Source organism: Hyperolius riggenbachi, chromosome 7 (assembly GCF_040937935.1).
Source record: "Hyperolius riggenbachi isolate aHypRig1 chromosome 7, aHypRig1.pri, whole genome shotgun sequence".
NCBI classification, from domain to species: domain Eukaryota; kingdom Metazoa; phylum Chordata; class Amphibia; order Anura; family Hyperoliidae; genus Hyperolius; species Hyperolius riggenbachi.
In genome coordinates, this window is record NC_090652.1 from 176,242,349 (window position 1) to 176,264,371 (window position 22,023).

The following is a 22,023-nucleotide window of genomic DNA, read 5'->3' on the forward strand; positions in this document are numbered from 1 at the left end:
ACAGGCATACAGTAAAGATGCATACACACATTCAATTTTGACTGGTCAATCACTGACCAGTTTGACCACCCCCATAAGAAAAGAGCTGAGCTCTCATAATACCTAGAAGTACTAATTGGCCAATCAAAATTGTAGCAGCACGTGGCGTAGTGGTTAGTGCTCTTGCCTTGCAACCCTGGATTCCCGGTTCAGATCCCAGCCAAGTCAACATCTGCAATAAGGTTGTATGTTCTCCCCGTGTCTGCGTGAGTTTTACATACAGATAAGTTAATTTGCTTCCCCCTAAAATTGGACTACGATACATGTACTACAAGATATAGACATATGACTATGATAGGGACTAGATTGTGAGCTCCTCTGAGGGACAGTTAGTGACAAGACTATATACTCTATACAGCGCTGCATAATATGTCATCGCTATATAAATGCTTACAATAAATAAATAATAAAATAAAAATAAATAAATAAGTATGTGTGTACCAGGCTTCACAGCTAATACTGTACATATTGGATCAGCACACAATACAGCTGGTTTACAATCAGTAAAGGCAAAGAGTAACAGCTTATAATATACATACTGGGATAGAATTGACTGGCATTTGGTACAGTATGTTTACTATCAGTATAGGTACGGTGTAACAGCTTATAAAGTACATACTGGAGGTAGCAGAGATCAGCACACTGCAGCTAGTTTACTATCAAAACAGGAACAGAGTAACACCTTATACCATATACGCGCTTCACCCCTTCTCTGTAATGTCCTTCCACAACACATCCGTCACTCGCCAACCTTTGTTACTTTTAAACGCTCTCTAAAAACTCATTTGTTCCAACAAGCATATGCACTACCTTAAGCCACTTCCCTTTGTCCTAAGACCAAATTGCACTCCTACTAGGTATCCTAAAATACACTGCCTTTATATATTTTATCGTATACTACCCTTCCTCTTGTTTCCCCCCATTCCCTTTAGATTGTAAGCTTGCAAGGGCAGGGCTCTCTCCCCTTTTTGTGTCTTGGAAATCATTATACATTTTATTCATCATGTTACTTTTATCACTGTCATTACCACTTTTGTATTTTGTATTCTGTATGCTGTATAATTTTTTGTATTTTGTCACTAATTATGTATCTTGTATATTAGTGTACACCATTGTCTGTATTATGTACCCGATGTTTGTTTCTTACTTTGTATAGCGCCACGGAATATGTTGGCGCTTTATAAATCAATAATAATAATACATACTGGAGGTAGCAGATATTAGCACACACTGCAGCTAGGTTACGATCAGGACAGGCACAGAGTAACAGTTTATAATGTACATACTGGGGGTAGAAATTAATGGCACACACTACAGCGAGTTTACTATCAGTATAGGCACAGGGTAAAAGCTAATACTGTACATACTGGAAGTAGCAGGGATCGACATACACTGCAGTTAGTTTACTACCAATATAAACAGAGTTAACAGCGTACACTGTACATAGTGGAGGTAGCAGGGATCAGCCCACACTTCAGCGAGTTTACCATCAGTAAAGGGACAGAATAAAAACTTACATGCAGAATACTAAAGTTAGTAGAGATCAGCCCATACTGTAGCTAGTTTACTATCAGTGCAGGCACAGAGTAACAGGTTACACATAGACACACTGACACATCACACACCGACCTTTAACACATCACACACACACCGACCAACGACACAGCACATACACACCGACACATCACACAAACACCGACCCATCACACACACACACATACAGACCACCAACACATATCACACGCACCGACACATCACACACAGACCACTGACATCACGCACACCGACCCATCACACACATACCGACCGCATACACATACTGACCGCAGACACATCGCACACACACTCACCGACCCCCGACACATCACACACACACCGACCACCGCCACATCACACACCGTCCACCGCCACATCACACACACAGACCGCAGACACATCACACACACAGACCGCAGACACATCTCACACACCAACCACAGACATCTCACACACACACACACACACACACACACACACACACACACACACACACACACACACACACACACACACACACACACACACACAGACCGCAGGCACATCACACACACCAACCAATCACAAACACAAACACATCACACACATCGACCATCGACACATCACACACCAACATACTACACACACACTGACCACCGACACATCACACACAGACAAGAAAATAATCACAACATGGGCAGCATTTCACCAGAAAATAGTCGCAATGTGTGTAACATTTCAGCAGAAAATAATCGCAATTTGTGCAGCATTTCAGCAGAAAATAATCAAAATTTGTGCAACATTTCACCAGAAAATAATCGCCGTTTGTGCAGCATTTCAGCAGAAAATAATCACAATATTTCACTAGAAAATAATCGCCATTTGTGCAGCATTTCAGCAGAAAATAATCGCCATTTGTGCAACCGCCAATTGTAAAACATAATTTACTCACCTGGCAGAAGTCCCCTCACCCGGCCGGCCTCTGGTGTGCAGCTACCCGGATGATCTTTCTCCTGCAAATCTCCCGCGCTGAATGGAATAGCAGGGCTACGGGAAGATGGCGCACAATTGGGCGGCAGCGCACGCTATGCTCCATTCAGGCACTCATGTGGGAGATGTAGGGTAGCCTAGCTATCTGATTGGCCCAAATGCTGCCTGTCACAGCAGCGGCTCTGATTGGCCGCGATGATGGTGCGGGTGCATGCGCTGCTGTGACACGCAGCATGTGGGCCAATCAGAGAGCTAGGCTACAACACATCTCCTGCATGAGCGCCTGTGAATGGAGCATAGCGTTCGCTGCGGGGAGATTTAAAATAGCTGAAATACTAATTCTAAACTGTGCTGCAGTGGTTCTCCGCCATTTGGTCTGTGGCCCCTGGGGGACCCCCTGACAGGTACTGATGTACAGGGACGGATCTAGCGGGGGGGGGGGGGGGCAGGCGGGTCTCTTGCCCCAGGCGCAGTTTGTTGAATTCTTAAAAAGGCGGCAACATTTGGATGGGTAAACCTGACCTTTAGGCGCCAAGACCTGACCTTGCCCCACGTGCAACTTGGTCTAGATCCATCCCTGCTGATGTACCCCCAGGGGTACGCGCACCCCAGGTTGAGAACCACTGTTCTAGATCATTTTAAAGAAGCAGCAGCATCCCAATTCTGTTTATACACAAAAATCATGCCCCAACCATAAGGAACGAAAAACACACAGTTGTCTGCCATCGTTCCAGTGGGGCTCATGTCTATCTACAGCATCATTGAAATATAATTTGTTATGTGTCCTAAACAAGGACTAATGGCCCAGAAAAGTGTGTGAGATGCTCCAGTGGTAATGACACAGTCACCCCTAACCGCGGCAGAGGCGAAGCACCCGCATAAACAAAAAGAGCAAGATTGATGACAACAAGACCCTCACTAAAGTGGCAGAAAGGAGACATAGCTCGTATTTTCATTCAAACCTGGATGTTTAGTTGCATCCAGGTCGAAGATCCAACGGGCTTCGCATTGTAAAAGAAGGTCTATATTGCCACCCCTTATGGAATTGTGAATCCTATCCAGACCAACAAAATGCAAAGAGTGAAATTTACCACCATGAACCGTCTTAAAATGCTTGGCTACCGGAGTGAGATTGCTCGAATTCGAGCTTTTAATACTCGTAATATGTTGCGAAATTCTAGAACAAACCTCATTTTTGGTCTTTGCCACATAAAAGGCCCCACAGGGTCAGAGTAATAGATAAACCACAAGGGTTGTACCACAATTCACATAATGTGGAAAGGACCAATTTCTCCCATCTGGCAGACAAACAGAATTCCCTACTTGAATATATCGACACATAGAGCAGCCAACCGCATGTGTAAGTACCAGTGACCTTGCAGTGTCTGGTGGTGGTCTGGGGATCCACAAAGCAGGGGCGTTTCTAGGTTCCTTGGAGATCAGGGGCACCTGTGGGCACTAGGTGGGGAGGTATACGCGGCCAAAAATGGGCGTGGCCATGAGGCAAGTGGGCGTGGCCATGGGTGGGGCCAAATGTACATGTGTAAGCTACAGATAACGGGCCTGCCCATCAAAATATTGGATGGAGCCCCCTGTCCTTTATTTAGATAATTTACAATATTTACAGTATAGGCATAGATCAAAGATGTATACGCTCATACAATTTTGAATGGTCAATCACTGACCAATTTTTACCACCCCCGTGCAGTAAGTGGGCCAACAGACAATTAATTTGATGAACAGAGCTAAAATTGGCTAATCAAAATTGTATGTGAGTACCAGGCTTTACAGCTAATACTGTACATACTGAAAGTAGCAGGGATCAGCATACAATACAGCTGGTTTACAATCAGTAAAGGCACAGAGTAACACCTTACACTGTACACACTGGAGGTAGATCAGCACACAGTGCAGGCACTAGAGAAAAGTGCATACTGTACATACTGTAGGCAGCAGAATTCAGCACACTGCATCTAGCATGCCGAAAAATATGAGGATCACGTTGTGCGGCGCGCTTATCGCGCCGCACCGAACAATGGGTGGGCCATGGACCAGAATGTGGGTGTGGTAACGGGTGGAGACAAATTTACATGAACCTAGCAATGGTGGGACATTAGATTAGGACAGTGGTGGTGAACCTTTTGGAGGCCGAGTGCCCAAACTGCAACCCAAAAGTCACTTACCTATCGCAAAGTGGCAACAGCAATTTAAACTAAATACTGTACAAACGTTTTAACTCATACATGAACATTATGGAAAATCCAAGTTGAAAATAAACTGTGAAGATAAACAATTTCATCCATCCTACTCCTGAAAAATGTATTCCATTTTTTAGCTCCTCCCAGTTTTATTTTCTGTTTTAAAAAGCTAAAAAAAGTAGGTTTAATGCTATTGTCTCATATGATAAGGATTCAGCTTTTCCCATAGTCTCGCAGTTAGCAATCATGTGACCCCCAACAAGACAAATTCAGCAATCATGAGGCCCCTATCAAGACAAATTCAGCAATCATGAGGCCCCCGACATGACAAATTCAGCAATCGTGAGGCCCCCAACATGACAAATTCAGCAATCGTGAGGCCCCCAACATGACAAATTCAGCAATTGTGAGGCCCCCAACAAGACAAATTCAGCAATCATGAACCCCCCAACAAATAATGAGGCCCCCAACAAGACAAATTCAGCAATCATGAGGCCTCCAACAAATCATGAGGCCCCCAACAAGACAAATTCAGCAATCTTGAGGCCCCCAACAAATCATAAGGCTCCCAACAAGACAAATTCAGCAGTCATGAGGCACATAAATAGACATCATTTCACATAAATAGGCAGAATGCCCCCTTAATATGGTAGACACCTCTCACCTGGCTTCTGAATGCTCCTCTACTGGCTGCTGTGCCTGGCAATACTGTTATATGCGTTCACAAGAACCCTGTCATTGTAACCTCTTTGCCTGAATCTCGATCTCAGATGCGCAGCCTCCTCATGAAAGGTTCCATCATCCGAGCATATTTATTTTCTTTTAAGAAAAAACAGTTACTTGTTCATCCTTCTGATCCTCTGCCATAGACCCTGAACAAGCATGCAGCAGATCAGGTGTTTCTGACATTATTGTCACATCTGACAGGATTAGTTGCATGCTTGTTTCTGGTGTAATTCAGACACTACTGCAGCCACATCAGCAGGCCTGCCAGGTAACTGGTAATGTTTAAAAAGGTAATAAATATGGCAGCCTCCATATTCTTCTCACTTCAGTTGTCATTTAAGGATTTCCCTTCTGGCGTGAAAGCTTACCAGCTGGATTAGATTGGTTTCCCCAAGTCTACCCAACAGTAATAGACAAGGGTCCAGTGGCAAAGAAGTTTTTAAAGTGAACCTTAGCTGTAAAAAAGAGAGTTTCACTTACCAGGGGCTTTCGACCAGCCCCCTGCAGCCGTCCGATGCTCACGGCATGCCAGATAGAACCTCTGTTCCCCTGCCGTGGCTCAGTTTCGATTCTGCTGCCCGATTAGTCAGCTGTCCAGTGCGTCTGAGCGGCCCTGGCTGCATGCATCTTTGTACGTGTTCACGTCAGCGAACGCAAGTAGGAGTGCAGGCGCAGTAACAGTTTGTTACTGCCCAGGGGACATGCTCGCCGAGAATGCGTACGAGAATGCGCGCGGCCAGGGCCAATCAGGTGCACTGGACTGCGGACTGATCGGTTGGCAGAATCAAAACTGAGCAGCGGCGGGGGAGCAGAGGATCGGTTTGGCATGCCATGGGCACAGGATAGCTGCGGTGGGCTGGGCGAAGCCCCAGGTAAGTGAAACTTTTTCTTTGTTTACAGTTAAGGTTCACTTTAACCACTTGCCGACCGCCCACTGCACAGAGGCGGCCGGCAAGTGGATCCCGCAAGGACCGCCGCATGCACAGGTCCTTGTACGGGCATGTGCGGCGAGATCGCGTCATTCGTTTGGAAGCGCCGGCGGGTTACTAGCACCCGGATCGCCGCATACAAAGTGTATAATACACTTTGTAACGTATACAAAGTGTATTATACAGGCTGCCTCCTGCCCTGGTGGTCCCAGTGTCCGAGGGACCACCAGGGCAGGCTGCAGCCACCCTAGTCTGCACCCAAGCACACTGGTTTCCCCCCCCCTGCCCCCTGATCACCCACAGCACCCCTCAGACCCTCCCCCTGCCCACCCCCCAGACCACTGTTTGCACCCAATCACCCCCCTAATCACCCATCAATCACTCCCTGTCACTATCTGTCAACGCTATTTTTTTTTTGCCCTGCTCCCTCCTGATCACCCCCCCCCCACCCCTCCGATTCTCCCCAGACCCCCCCCCCCTGTGTACTGTATGCATCTATCCCCCTGATCACCTGTTAACCACCTATCAATCACCTGTCAATCACCCATCAATCACCCATCAATCACCCCGTCATTGCCACCTATCAATCAGCCCCTAACCTGCCCCTTGCGGGCAATCTGATCACCCACCCACACCAATAGATCACCCGCAGATCCGACGTCAGATCCCCTCCCAAGTGCAGTGTTTACATCTGTTCTCTACCCTAAACACCCACTAATTACCCATCAATCACCCATCAATCACCCCCTATCACCACCTGTCACTGTTACCCATCAGATCAGACCCTAATCTGCCCCTTGCGGGCACCCAATCACCCGCCTACACGTTCAGATTGCCCTCAGACCCCCCCCCCCTTATCAATTCGCCAGTGCAATATTTACATCTGTTCTTCCCTGTAATAACCCACTGATCACATGTCAATCACCTGTCAATCACCCATCAATCACCCCCTGTCACTGCCACCCATCAATCACCCCCTGTCACTGCCACTCATCAATCAGCCCCTAACCTGCCCCTTGCGGGCAATCTGATCACCCACCCACACCAATAGATCGCCCGCAGATCCGACATCAGATCACCTCCCAAGTGCAGTGTTTACATCTGTTCTCTACCCTAAACACCCACTAATTACCCATAAATCACCCATCAATCACCACCTGTCACTGTTACCCATCAGATCAGACCCTAATCTGCCCCTTGCGGGCACCCAATCACCCGCCTACACGCTCAGATTGCCCTCAGACCCCCCCTTATCAATTCGCCAGTGCAATATTTACATCTGTTCTTCCCTGTAATAACCCACTGATCACCTGTCAATCACCTGTCAATCACCCATCAATCACCCCCTGTCACTGCCACCCATCAATCACCCCCTGTCACTGCCACCCATCAATCAGCCCCTAACCTGCCCCTTGCGGGCAATCTGATCACCCACCCACACCAATAGATCGCCCGCAGATCCGACGTCCGATCACCTCCCAAGTGCAGTGTTTACATCTGTTCTCTACCCTAAACACCCACTAATTACCCATCAATCACCCCCTGTCACTGCTACCTATCAGATTAGACCCCTATCTGCCCCTAGGGCACTCAATCACCCGCCCACACCCTCAGAACGCCCTCAGACCCCAGCCCTGATCGCCTCGCCAGTGCATTGCTTGCATCTATTCCCCCCTCTAATCACACCTTGAGACACCCATCAATCACCTCCTGTCACCCCCTAGCACACCTACCCATCAGATCAGGCCCTAATTTGCCCCGTGTGGGCTCCTGATCACTCGGCCAAACCCTCAGATTCCCCTCAGACCCCCTTCCGATCACCTCCCCAGTGCATTGATTGCATCTATTTTCCCCTCTAACCTCCCCCTGAGACACCCATCAATCACCTCCTGTCACCCCCCCTAGCACTCCTATCCATCAGATCAGGCCTAATACAACCTGTCATCTAAAAGGCCATCCTGCTTATGACCGGTTCCACAAAATTCGCCCCCTCATAGACCACCTGTCATCAAAATTTGCAGATGCTTATACCCCTGAACAGTCATTTTGAGACATTTGGTTTCCAGTCTACTCACGGTTTTGGGCCCCTAAAATGCCAGGGCGGTATAGGAACCCCAAGGTATTCTGTTAGGTGTATGACAAGTTCATAGAAGATTTTATTTTTTGTCAAAAGTTAGCGGAAATTGATTTTTATTGTTTTTTTTCACAAAGTGTCATTTTTCACTAACTTGTGACAAAAAATAAAATCGTCTATGAACTCACCATACACCTAACGGAATACCTTGGGGTGTCTTCTTTCTAAAATGGGGTCACTTGTGGGGTTCCTATACTGCCCTGGCATTTTAGGGGCCCTAAACCGTGAAGAGTAGTCTAGAAAACAAATGCCTCAAAATGACCTGTGAATAGGACATTGGGCCCCTTAGCGCACCTAGGCTGCAAAAAAGTGTCACACATGTGGTACCGCCGTACTCAGGAAATGTAGTATAATGTGTTTTGGGGTGTATTTTTACACATACCCATGCTGGGTGGGAGAAATCTCTCTGTAAATGGACAATTGTGTGTAAAAAAAAATCAAACAATTGTCATTTACAGAGATATTTCTCCCACCCAGCATGGGTATGTGTAAAAATACACCCCAAAACACATTATATTACTTCTCCTTAGTACGGCAATACCACATGTGTGGCACTTTTTTGCAGCCTAACTGCGCTAAGGGGCCCAAAGTCCAATGAGCACCTTTAGGCTTTACAGGGGTGCTTACAATTTAGCACCCCCCAAAATGTCAGGACAGTAATCACACCCCACAAATGACCCCATTTTGGAAAGTAGACACTTCAAGGTATTCAGATGAGCATAGTGAGTCCGTGGCAGATTTCATTTTTTTTGTCGCAAGTTAGAAGAAATGGAAACTTTTTTTTTTGTCACAAAGTGTCATTTTCCGCTTACTTGTGACAAAAAATAATATCTTCTATGAACTCACTATGCCTCTCAGTGAATACTTTGGGATGTCTTCTTTCCAAAATGGGGTCATTTGGGGGGTATTTATACTATCCTGGAATTCTAGCCCCTTATGAAACATGTCAGGTGGTCAGAAAAGGCAGAGATGCTGGAAAATGGGAAAATTCACTTTTTGCACCATAGTTTGTAAACGCTATAACTTTTACCTAAACCAATAAATATAGGCTGAATGTTTTTTTTTTAATCAAAAACATGTTTGTCCACATTTTTCGCGCTGCATGTATACAGAAATTTTACTTTATTTGAAAAATGTCAGCACAGAAAGTTAAAAAAATCATTTTTTTGCCAAAATTCATGCCTTTTTTGATGAATATAATAAAAAGTAAAAATCGCAGCAGCAATCAAATAGCACCAAAAGAAAGCTTTATTAGTGACAAGAAAAGGAGCCAAAATTCATTTAGGTGGTAGGTTGTATGAGCGAGCAATAAACCGTGAAAGCTGCCATGGTCTGAATGGAAAAAAAGTGCCTGGTCCTTAAGGGGGGTAAAGCCCACGGTCCTCAAGTGGTTAAGCAAAGTCTTTAATACCCCCAGAACATTTCCCCAGAAGGGGACAATCAAGGAGCACAAACAAAATGAGCAGCAGCAACAAATAAAGTATGTGGGTTGCACAGTCATGTGCAAAATGGAAAAAGCTGAAAACAACAGTTTAGTACCTGAGATGACAAGCCTGACTTCCATCTATAACAGTAATGATGTCTGACAGTCCTATTTTACATACACAAAATCATACACTAAACAGTCCTACACACTATGGGCCAGATTTATCAAAGCATTTCCTACAGTTTTTTTTCTTCTTAAACAGTTCTAACCAGCAGGGGGAACTGTTCTGTTTGATAAAAAGAAAATTCTTAACTCCTACTTAATAGTGGCAGTTTAGCGTGAATTTCTAGAACTGCACTACAGTTAAGTGCAAATCCATTGCTAACCTACCACTGAATAAGAAGTGCTTAACAGCACTTCTACAGATTTTACAGTGCAAGCTAGGTGCGATTGTGAAGTGCTCCTCTCCCCAGCTAATTTCCTCACTCAGAACTGCCTGCCACCTGGTGTCCTGTGAAGCTACAATAAAATCATACACATATCAGCGCAACCAACAACGTCATTGAATGAATGAAGCAAATTATATGAATAAAGCAGCCAAAGTCCAACGCTTCAGTATAGCATCTTGATCACCAATAGTATAAAACACTTCAGCGCTGAATCATATATGTCCACCACCGGAAACACCACAAACCAAAAAGCGCTTACCGGACAATTACAGACCTTAATTACAGGGTCTGTAATAAAGCCTTATGAGGTCAGCAGCAGGTATCTTCACAGCTGGCCTCCTCTCCAGGTATGACAGATTAGTTCAAATGCAGTATTTCACCGTATTTTGGGCATGCAAAAAAACAATACACATCTAAGCGTATCTATTACGACTTTAATAAAGATCCATAAAATCCACATAAAAAACTTTAAAAAGATCACTTACATTTGGGCCCTTATTACAGGGACCCACGATGAACAACAGCACATATGTCATAAAACGCCGTCCAGCCACACGTCCGCCTCACCCGACCGGTTTCACTATCAAAGTTTCATCAGGAGCTAAAGGACAAAGTGGCGCTTTTTGGTTTGTGGTGTTTCCGGTGGTGGACATATATGATTCAGCGCTGAAGTGTTTTATACTATTGTCCTGTGAAGCTGTTCTGTGCTTAACCTTTCCACTGCTAGGCATCTTCTCTCCTAGTCTCTCTGCAGTCTTCAGAGTCCCCAGTGTACTTCTATGTGACTCCTGATCTGCACAGAAGTACAGTACATCGGGCGGCTCTAAAAAATCCAGAATAAGAGAAAGGATCAATGCCCAGCACTAGAAGGAATAAGCACTGATCAAATTCAAACACTGTGGTGTTGCAGATTCAAAACCAAGTGATAAGGCTGGCAGTTGTAGCAGGAAATGCCTATGACCTATTCTTGTATTTTTTGTATGCAAAAATAAAATGGTCAACAATTATTGCACATGTTATAAGTAAGAAACTAATTTAAATAAATTCTGACTAGATTTCTGAGAAACCTTCCTAACTCCTATTATAAAACAGTTTAAAAAAGTACAATAAAGGAAAAAGCTAGTTTGGCACTCAGTAGAACGGGGGTGGAAGCTCACACCTGCAATTCAGACACACTTCATCCCACCACGTTCCGTGACCAATGATGTCAGCAAAGGGACGTGGAGTCAGTAATACATGTAAAGTACATGTTACAGGGACATGAGCATGTGAGCAAGCGCCACACCGGCGCGACACGGCTGTTGTGCCGTCCAATTATCCACTAGTCACCTGACCCCTACTCACCTCACCACGAACTTCAACCAAAGGTTTGACACTTTTATTTGTGATGGAAATAAGACTGTTTACCATGTAAACATGGCTTAAAGTGGATCCGAGATGAACTTTTACTCATTGCATAATTGTGTTCCTTTTCATTGTTTATAGGGCACTCCTCAAGGCAAATACTTTTTTGTTTTTGTTTTAACACTCTAATTCCCTATAAACTAAACAAGCCACGCCCACAGGTTTTCAGAGAGCCAAGGCACTTTCAGACAAGGGCTCATGGGAGCTCAGTCTGGGAAGGAGGTGGGGAAGGTATTAGTAGCCAGAGATTTCAGAGGCAGAGGGGTGGAGGGGGCGGGATTAGGTTTTTTTGCTCAAGATGCAGATAAGCCTGCCTCTGTGTAATGTTTACAAACAACATGGCTGCTGTCATTGTATCACAGGAAGAAATAATCATTTTCTATTAAAGCTGTTTGCAGCTACAGTAGATTTGCTGTGTAAACTATCTAAACTTTAGATAAGATATATATAGACAAGTTACTTGTAATAGTTAGGTTTTTAATCTCGGATCTGCTTTAAGGTGGAAATAAAGCAACAATGAGAGACGGTGCCTGGGCTGCCTTAATGTGCTAAGCCATAAAACACTTTAAGAAGGAAACTGCCCTATCTAGTGAGTTCTTAAGACGTCTGAAACAATTCTGCACAGATTTATACAAACCTCTTTAGATTTTGCCTCAAACACTTTTGATAAATGTTCTCTTATATGACCTATTAAACTCAGATCTATGCTGCTGAAACTCAGCTCAACAGGCTCCTAATCTCACCCTGTCACAATTTAATTCTCTCCCTGACTCTGATCTATCTCCTCACACAATCTCCTCACACATACAGAACTCAAAATTAAGTGAATTTTTGTTTTACATTTGGCTTGAAGATCACCAACCATTCAGCATAAACACTACAACAATATCAGTGAAACTAGGAAGGTGTAAAAAATTGTGTTAATTTAGCAGAAAAGCATGTAGTCAGATAGCCTAGCTAAAATATAAATAAAAATATTTATTTTACCTTTGTCTCTGAAAACAGCATATTGTACCATAAAATAGAAGCCCAGCCACTAGGAAGCTGGCTTACATTGGAAATCACTACTACTGGGAGTGATGCTGTCTGTGGGGAAAAAAAGGCAAAACAACAAAATGGTAAATATATTACATTTATTTTTTAACATAACATATTTTAATCTGTACTGTAGTTTATGGACACAGAACAGTGGCATTTGATCTTAGGTTAAAGAAAAATTACAGTAAACATTATCCCTCTGCTTCAATAGCTATGGCACATTAATTTGACTACTAAAAAGAAAAATCTTGTTAAAAAAAAAATAATCTTTTATTCATGTTAGGCAACCGTATGACAACCAAAAGATTAAAAAATAAAAAGATTTCAAAGTTTTCGTGTATTTCGGGCTGAGTTGGATATACCTGCAAGGGAACGGTTTTGAGCAACACAAATATACCATTTTCTTCATAATGCACACCCCCAGTTCAATCCATATCAGGTTACCACTTTTGAATCCTTTTGTAGTTCAGACAATCTCCATAAATGGGTACTGTCATTCTGAGGAGAAATTAATGTTCATAATAGCCTGGGAGGAGAACATTGGGTGTACCCTAAAAAATGAGCAATGGTTCCAGTGAGTAGAGACTTTAGGTGAAGGAAGCTTGCAGATGACTGATATGGAGGTCTCTCTTAGGCACCCTGCACACTGCAAATCCGTTTTGCGATTCCGTTTTCGATTTGCAATTCCGATTTTCCCTTAATGCAATCAACAGAAAAACGGAGGAAAAAATGCAGCATGCAGTAACGATTAAAAATCGGAATCGGATGTAAAGACCGATTAAAAATCGGAATCGGAATCACATGCAGTGTGCGAGGTGCCATAGGCTCCCTGCACACTGCAAATCCGTTTTGCGATTGCGATTCCGTTTCCGATTCAGATTTTCCCTGAATACAATCAACAGAAAGACGGAGGAAAAAATGCAGCATGAAGTAACGATTAAAAATCGGAATCGGATGTAAAAAAACGATTAAAAATCGGAATCGCTCCCTGCACACTGCATGCGATTCCGATTCTGATTTTTAATCGTTTTTTACATCCAATTCCGACTTTTAATCATTACTGCATGCTGCGTTTTTGACTCTGTTTTTCTGTTGATTGCATTCAGGGAAAATCGCAAATTGGAATCGGAAACGGAATCAGAATCGCAAAACAGATTTGCAGTGTGCAGGGAGCCTTAAGGTGTTATATAGGACGTGCCTTGTCCCAACGAGAGTCCACCAACTAAACCGCTCTGTTCCATTCCACTGTTTTAGAGGTGCGATACTGAAGGGACTTTCTATCATACGTCGTGGTTGTGCCCAGTAGTGGTCAGATTGTGGTTTGGTCTATTAGGTATCATTTGCAATATGTTTGATATGTCTTTTAATAAAGACCCAAAATTGTTGCTATTGGGCTACAAGCCTTCTAAGCTTAACCACTTCACCCCAAAGTCGTTTTTATCCTAATGGTCAGGAGTGATTTTCACCTTTCATTGCTCATTCCTTTCATTTGCCAATAGCTTAATCACTGCTTATCACAATTAAATGATCTATAGTTTTTTTCACCACCAATTGGGCTTTTTGGGGTTGATATTTGTTTTCAGTAATTACTTTATTTTCTATGCATTTTAAAGGGAAAAACAAAGAAAAAAATGAAAAAATACACTATTTCTCCAATTTCACCCCCTATAGTTTTAATATAAACACTGCTACTGTGCATAAAACCCACACATTTTATCTGCCTATTTGTCCTGGTTATCACAACATTTTAATTATGTCCCTAGTACAAAGTATGGTGACAATATAGTATTTGGAAATAAAGGTGTATTTTTTCTTCGGTGTTTTTTTTTTTTCACTTTTTTTCACATGCACGTGCACAGGAATGCACGTGCATGCACGGGGGCGTGCAAGCACACAGCGGCAGAAGCACTGCCTGACTTATAAAAACGTCCTGGAGCCATTAAAAGGCACTAGCAGGATGTTTTTATAAGTCAGCATGTCATTAAGTGGTTAAAGAGTAACTGTTGGGCATAGAATCAAAAATCAATTATTTATTTTTAGCTGGTAAACAAGCAATAAGGATGCTAACCAAGCAATCCAAAAGTTAAAAATCACTCTTATTTTTCTTCTCCATAAAACATCATTCCCTAGTTTCCCTGGCTCTTAGTCTTACTCTTACTTGGTACATCTGCCGCACAAAGGAAGTTGCATGGCATGCTGGGTTTTCTTTTTTTCTTCCTTACTTTCCCCTCAGACTTAACTAATGCAGCCTGATTGGCTGAAACCTCTTTCCCTCCTGTTTTCCCCTCTCACACCTATGTTCCTCTCTGATTGGCCAATATTTCTCAATGCACTTTCTACTGCAGACCTGGGTGGGAGTGTCTGAAGACTGGAATGGGGGGGGAGGGGGGGCGGTAAATGATACAAAAACAGAGTATGGGAGGAAATGATGTCAAGATTGGCTTCAAGAAAGGCACAGAAAAAAATGGAAAATCCCAAGAAGGATTTTCTCTTTTTTTTACTATAGAAAATCACAAAAATCAAAATGTGGACAGTGCAATACATATGTTATGTAAGTAGAGCAAGTATTTATCCACTTATATATGTTTTTTTCCTGAGATAGTATGGCTGAGAGCTCCACTTTAAACATGCTCAGCATAAGCTGATTCACTTTATGGCGACAGCCACCAATACGTATATCACCTCTCAACAGGAGACAAAGGGAACTTCATCTTAGGTGTGTAATGAACAGGATTGATACTATAATGGTGAAGGAGAGCAATAATGCTGTTATTACCTGCTTGAGGACCAAAGGCTTACACCCCAAGTGACCAGGCCATTTTTTAAAATTCAGCACACTGCAGCTTTAACAGTACGCTTCACGGCCATACAACTTAGCACACAAATGAATCTTGCCTCCTTTTCTTGCTGCCTTTCGGTTGGTGTAATCTGATTGCTGCTGCAATTTTTTTTTTAATTAATTTTATTGCCATTTTTCTTTTAATAAAAATGTATATATTTTGACATAGGGCCCCATATGTGAGTTTTCTTTTCCTTTTATTTGTTTTATTGGATATATTTATTGCAGATTAAACAGTCTACACTTAGATTGCTATGCTTGTTTCATTTACCCCATATTAATGTGCCGGACTGGGGAACATCGATTGGGCTATCTTTAATGGAACAATGATGATTTGGTTACCAGAGACTGTACTATAGAATCTGATTGATAACTGCTGATGTCAGAGGAGAGTCCGGGATTGATCATAGAGCCATTTATAGCCTTGTGGGCTGGTAAGCCTTCATTTTAGTTGTTGATGGTGATTGGTGACTGAAGTTTTTGATGACAGCAGGGTGCCTTACCACTGCCTGATGTACTGTCTAAGTGCTGAGTGATTGTTTGCTATCACATTATCTTTAATGGATCTGGACACTGCAGCTTCATATCTCCACAGCTCTATCACAGCAGTCATGGATACTTTTGCCCCTCTTAGCAATGCCTGCCCTCATCGTGTCAGTCGCCACTCTCCAACCCTGGTTGACCAAAACCACTAAACTACTGAACAAGTACTTTAGAGTAGCTGAGAAGCTTTGAAGAAAAAGCACCACTAATAAGGACTTCATGTTACACAAAAAAGCTCTAAAAAATGCACTCTCTTCTGAAAAAAGGCCTTTTTTCTTCTTCTGTCATGTCCTCTCACTCCCACAATCCAAAGCATTTTCATTCTCCTTCTTCATGCTTATCATCTGCAACATACTTCACTGGTAAAATTGACAAAAATGGAATCGGTTTTCCCATGCCGCCCTCTAAATTTCAACTGCACCCCTCTTCTTGACTGCTCTCTAGCTACCTTCTCTCCACTCTCTGAACATTCTGTCTCCTCTCTAATCTTTAAATGCCATCTAACTATTTGATCTTTAGATCCTATTCCTTCCCATCATTCATCACTGAGCTATGTTTATCCAATATCTCTGTTTAACCTGTCATTTTCACTGGCATCTTCCTGTCCTCACTAAAAAAAGATTTTTGTGACAACATTACTTTAATAATCATCCACAGATCGCACTACACTACACTCCAGCTACTCCAGGGCTGTGGAGTCGGAGTCGGAGTCGTGGAGTCGGGGCAATTTTGGGTGCCTGGAGTCGGAGTCGGGAAAAAATGCACCGACTTCGACTCCTAATGAATTTAAACTGTAATTAAAATAGAAAATATGGTAAAATGTTCTATTTCTACATACAGTAATAGCTGTGCTTAGGCCACAAAAATTAAATAAACCAATCAAAATTAGTTACTTGTGCTGCTTCAATAAAGCAGTCCCCATATTTTTAAAGTCAGATATACACATCTGATTGTGACTGTATATATGATGTGTACACAGGAATCTCTTATATATACTAATTAACATCTATGCGGTAAGTATAAAGCCTGATGTGTAGCCGTGTCACTAATAGAGATGGTCAATGAGATGGAAATAATTCTGCGTTGATTCTGATTTATGCAAATGTACGCACTCTCTTTGCTCATGAAATCAAATCATTTGATATGTTGTTAAAATTTGATTTGGTGACAACAAATTAAATGGTACCTGAGAAGGATGAAAAGAAAAGTTTTATACATACCTGGGGCTTCTTTCAGCCCCCTTCAGGCTAATCAGTCCCTCGCTGTCCACCTCCACCACCTGGATCTTCTGCTATGAGTCCTGGTAATTCAGCCAGTCAGCACAGTCCGGCCGCATGCCTCTTCCACAGCCAGGAGCGTTCTGCACCTGCGCAATAGTGCTGCGCAGGTGTAGTACGCTCCCGGCGGCGGAGTATGTGCATGCGCACTACACCAGACTGGCTCAAGTACCTGGACTCATAGCAGAAGATCCAGGTGGCGGAGGAAGACAGCGAGGGACTGATTAGCCTGAAGGGGGCTGGAGGAAGCCCAAGGTATGTATAAAACTTTAATTTCATATGTCTCAGGTTTACTTTGTTACACAGTAGTACTATACTCCACATATGCACTCTACACAGAGCTGCAGGGAATTCACTGAGAATGTTGTGCACATTGAACATAGAGGTGTTGTCTATCACCCATAAACCTGGTTCAGATTGTGCATGAAGAATGTGTAATAGAGGAAGAATCTCTTTATTCCCCTGCAGAGTACCTGCACATCACTCTTACATGTACCCACAGTTACATTGCCTAGGGCCTGATAGATGTTCTTTGTTCCGGTCTGTACCTTTTACAAGTACTCTTAGCAAGGACTAGTTTTAGTCTATGACTAAAGGGAATTAATATGGCAGTCTCCATATCCTTCTCACTTCAGTTGTCTTTTAAAATTCCTAAGCGTTGGCAGTTAAGAGACTAATTTCATTTTACATACTTTCAATCAACAGGATTTTAATATGCAAATTAGAGGAGTCGGAGTCGAGGAGTCGGAGTCGGTGGAATCCTAAACTGAGGAGTCAGAGTCGGTGGATTTTTGTACCGACTCCACAGCCCTGCATGTCACTACTACTTTCTTTTGCACCTAAATTATTAGAACACCATACCCATGCCGAATTAAGCAATTATTTATCTTCTAACTCCCTGCTTGATCAATTCCAGTCTGATTTTCATACCAACCACTCAACAAAAAGTACTTTTGCTAAAGTGGGCAATGATCTTGTTCAAACCCAAATATACAGTAACACTAAGGGCTTGATTCAGTAAACCGTGCTAAGTGTTAGCATGCCTGTGAAAAGCCCTGTATCACGCCTAAAGTTAGTTTAGGTGTAATAAATTCACATCGCGCGCAAAGTCCTGCGCGCAAAACTTTGCGCACGCACGGTGAGGTGCGCACGAAACGGCGCATCGCGGTGCAACGAAAACGCTGCACCTGATGCGCCTATAAGGTCGCATTCGGTGAGACCTTAATGTCTCACCATGTGACGTTAAGGTCGCACCCAATGCGACCTTATAGGCGCATCAGGTGCCACGTTTTTGTTGCACTGCGATGCGCCATTTTGCATGCACCGCACTGTGCCCTTGCGCGCGATGTGAAATTGGCAAACGGTGCTAACCCAGTTAGCACCCTAGTTATCACGCCCAAAGTCTTTAGGCGTGCTAAATGGGTTAGCACAGTTTACTGAATCAAGCCCTAAATGTTAATAACAACCCTATAACTTTCCCAAGAAGGTGCCTTAGGGAAAAACATTTGATTCCACTCTCATTTATTCCTCAGAGTTACTCTCTAACCAACTCCTGTCATCTCCAGCTCAAAAATAAACCTTATATCTGACTTTTTCTTATTGAGGATACTACTAAAATGTTAATGCTTACTCTTATAATATTTAGTCTAAACTATTGTAATATATTGCTTTGTGAACTACCAACTAACAAAGTGGCATCCCTCCAAACTGTACTAAACTCAGCTGACGACTAATTTATCTTTCTTCCCTCTCCTCCTCTGCTGCCCCTTTTTTATTAAGCTCTTCATTGGCTGCCAAATAAACAGAGGCTTTACTTCAAAGTCATCTCTAAACTACAAAGCTCATTTCAATATCTCTACCTTGTACATCAATAGTTTCCAAATACCACACCACCTGCAATCTCCACTCTGCACACAGCCTTTTGTCCTCTTCCAGAATCATCTTCTCGCATACACATACACAAGATTTCTCACAGACCTCCCAATCGAAAATTCATTCATCACTCTTCAACCTTTAAAATCTTTAAAGGACAACTATCAAATAAATTGTTTTTTCCTAACCTACCTTAATTAGTATAATAATTTAAATAGCTGTTTCTAACAAAGGGGCCCCCTAGTGGCCCTGAATTGATTGTCCAATAACACAGTCAGATGGCATGTTGTGTGTATAATGGAGCAATAGACCTGTGAGTTCCTGCAAACTGTGAGTGCAGACTCTTCTGTGGAATACTGTATTGGATGGCTACTGGATCCAGCACCAACTACATTCCTGCATAAGGTGTGTAATCTTCCTGGGTTTATGACATTTGTTCAGCAACAGAAGTATGCACTGGAAGTATTATTTATGAATCTTCAAACCTATTACATTTGATGAGCCCTGGCCAGCTCGGAAAAATTGTCTCTCACTTTTTTAAAAGGGGGTGAAGACTTGCCTTTTGAAGAATTTTACACTGAACTTTTGGTGGGATTTTTTTTTTTATTTTGGAATTGCTTGATCTAACATGATGCCTGCATTTGTCTCTTATCTTTTGCAATCAGCATAGCTGCTTATGAACCCTTGCTGTTTATCTCAACGAGCTCTGCAGTGTGCTATAGTGTGGTTAACTCTGCAGTTTACACAAAGAAAGATCTTGGGACTTCAATAGATGAGTGTGTATTGGGATCCCAGGTGTGGCCTGCATGACTGATTGCTGCATGCTAGTGTGGGTAAACCAGCTGTTACAACATGGAAAGTGTAGGTAAAAAAAACAAAGTCTTGTAAAAGTGATACCTTTTAATGGCTAACTGATAGAGTTAGATAATGCAAGTTTTCTGGGATCTAGTCCCCTTTTTCAGGCATATTTCCAGATGTAAGCTGAAGTAAAACAATGATGCAGGTAAATAGTAAACACGAAGATTATAGTTGTGCTGGTTACTGTTTAGCAGTTAGATGTCAGGTGATCAGCAGGCTGGAGCCAGTGAGCTCATGCAAGCACACATGAAATCTAGCAGGTTTCTTAAAATCATGAAGCCTGTTCTGTTTCAAATTCCTGCTTTATGTGTGTAATGATCGCTGCTGCAGCAGGTGTTGCTGGAAGTAGTAGTGCTGCAGCTCAGGCAGTTCTGATCTCTTTCCATGCAAGCCGCATAGCTTTGTCTGCCTTTCCCTGCTGTCAGCTTGTGACTGATTATTATTCACCTGTGTGGGAATCTGCATGTCTGCTCCCATTGGATGACCTCAGTATAAAGATCTGCTTCCTGCAGGACTCCTCGGGTTTTCATAGCTTCAGTTTAAGCCTGTCTTGCTGTCGCTTCAGCCCCCGATCGTGTTTCTTGTTCTAAAAGATACTTTGCTGGTTTTGCATCATATATTGGTTCATTGCCCATATATATGCATACCAGCACGTTTATTATTTTCCTTGTATTTGTGTTACGTTGATACATCAGTGTCGCTGATGTATACGTACACGAACTGTTTATATCCTGTGTGCAGTTAGTCAGCTTTCCAGCACGTTTTGGTAGTTTGCGCGTATCGTGAGCACCCGTGCTGAGCTAGTATCCTGCTCCTGGTCCTGTTTGTGGATTGCGTTCATCTCTGCGAAGAGATAACGAATCCTTCTGAATCCTGTTCTGTTACTGTTTGTGGATTGCGTTCATCTCTGCGAAGAGATAACGAATCCTTCTGAATCCTGTTCTGTTACTGTTTGTGGATTGCGTTCATCTCTGCGAAGAGATAACGAATCCTTCTGAATCCTGTTCTGTTACCGTTTGTGGATTGCGTTCATCTCTGCGAAGAGATAGCAAATCCTTCTGAGTCCTGTTCCCTGTATTACTCCAGTCCTAGTCAGCGTTCCTGCTTATGTCATATATCGGTTCATTGCCGATATATACATATGTTAGTCAGACGTTACAAATAGTTTCATTGATAGCTGTAATTGTAATACGCTAGGAAAACATACTTATTGTATATTTGTCTGTGTTACGTTCATCTATCTTGATCCTGCTATTTCCTGACTATCCTGTCCTGTCTTTGTGAGGCACGCCATCGCTGCAATCGCATTGGCTGCCTCATTCCAGTCTGTCTTGTTTTGGACGCTTGCTGTCGCTAAGTAGCCGCTAGCTAGCAAGCGTTCATTCTGTCTACCTGTCCTGATCTCCTCAGTTCTGGTTTATGCGCTCAGCGCTACTTTGCGCTGAGACGTTATAACGAAAGCATTGTTTGTGGCTGTCAGATCTGCACCGGCTCTGTGCGCCACAATCTCCTATTGGAGTCAGTCCTCCCCTCCACTATACTAGGGATAGCCTGTTTCCTTGTGCTAGTGTGTGTACCTCCTCCACGTCAGCTCATGCGTTGCATGCTGACTGTGGAGAATACACCACCAAGCCTAACATTATGAAAACCCCATTACCAATCCCCATTGTGGGGGGGATTCCCAGAAAGTATGACACTGTTAATTATGGTTCCTGTTCCTTTAAGAAATTTGAAGAACTTAGCTCTGAAACAGAAAATGAGTTTTTCTCTGAATGTGCCAGGTTCC

At 43.0% G+C, this 22,023-nt stretch overlaps 1 protein-coding gene across 1 annotated transcript in view; it reads right to left on the reverse strand.

Annotated features, from left to right (window-relative positions):
• Positions 1–22,023, reverse strand: part of STAT1 (signal transducer and activator of transcription 1) — a 1,171,385-nt gene that overhangs the window by 218,109 nt on the left and 931,253 nt on the right. The window contains exon 13 of the mRNA XM_068244925.1: positions 12,798–12,896. Coding sequence (XP_068101026.1) covers positions 12,798–12,896 — 99 coding nt within the window. The remainder of the gene's footprint in view (positions 1–12,797; positions 12,897–22,023) is intronic.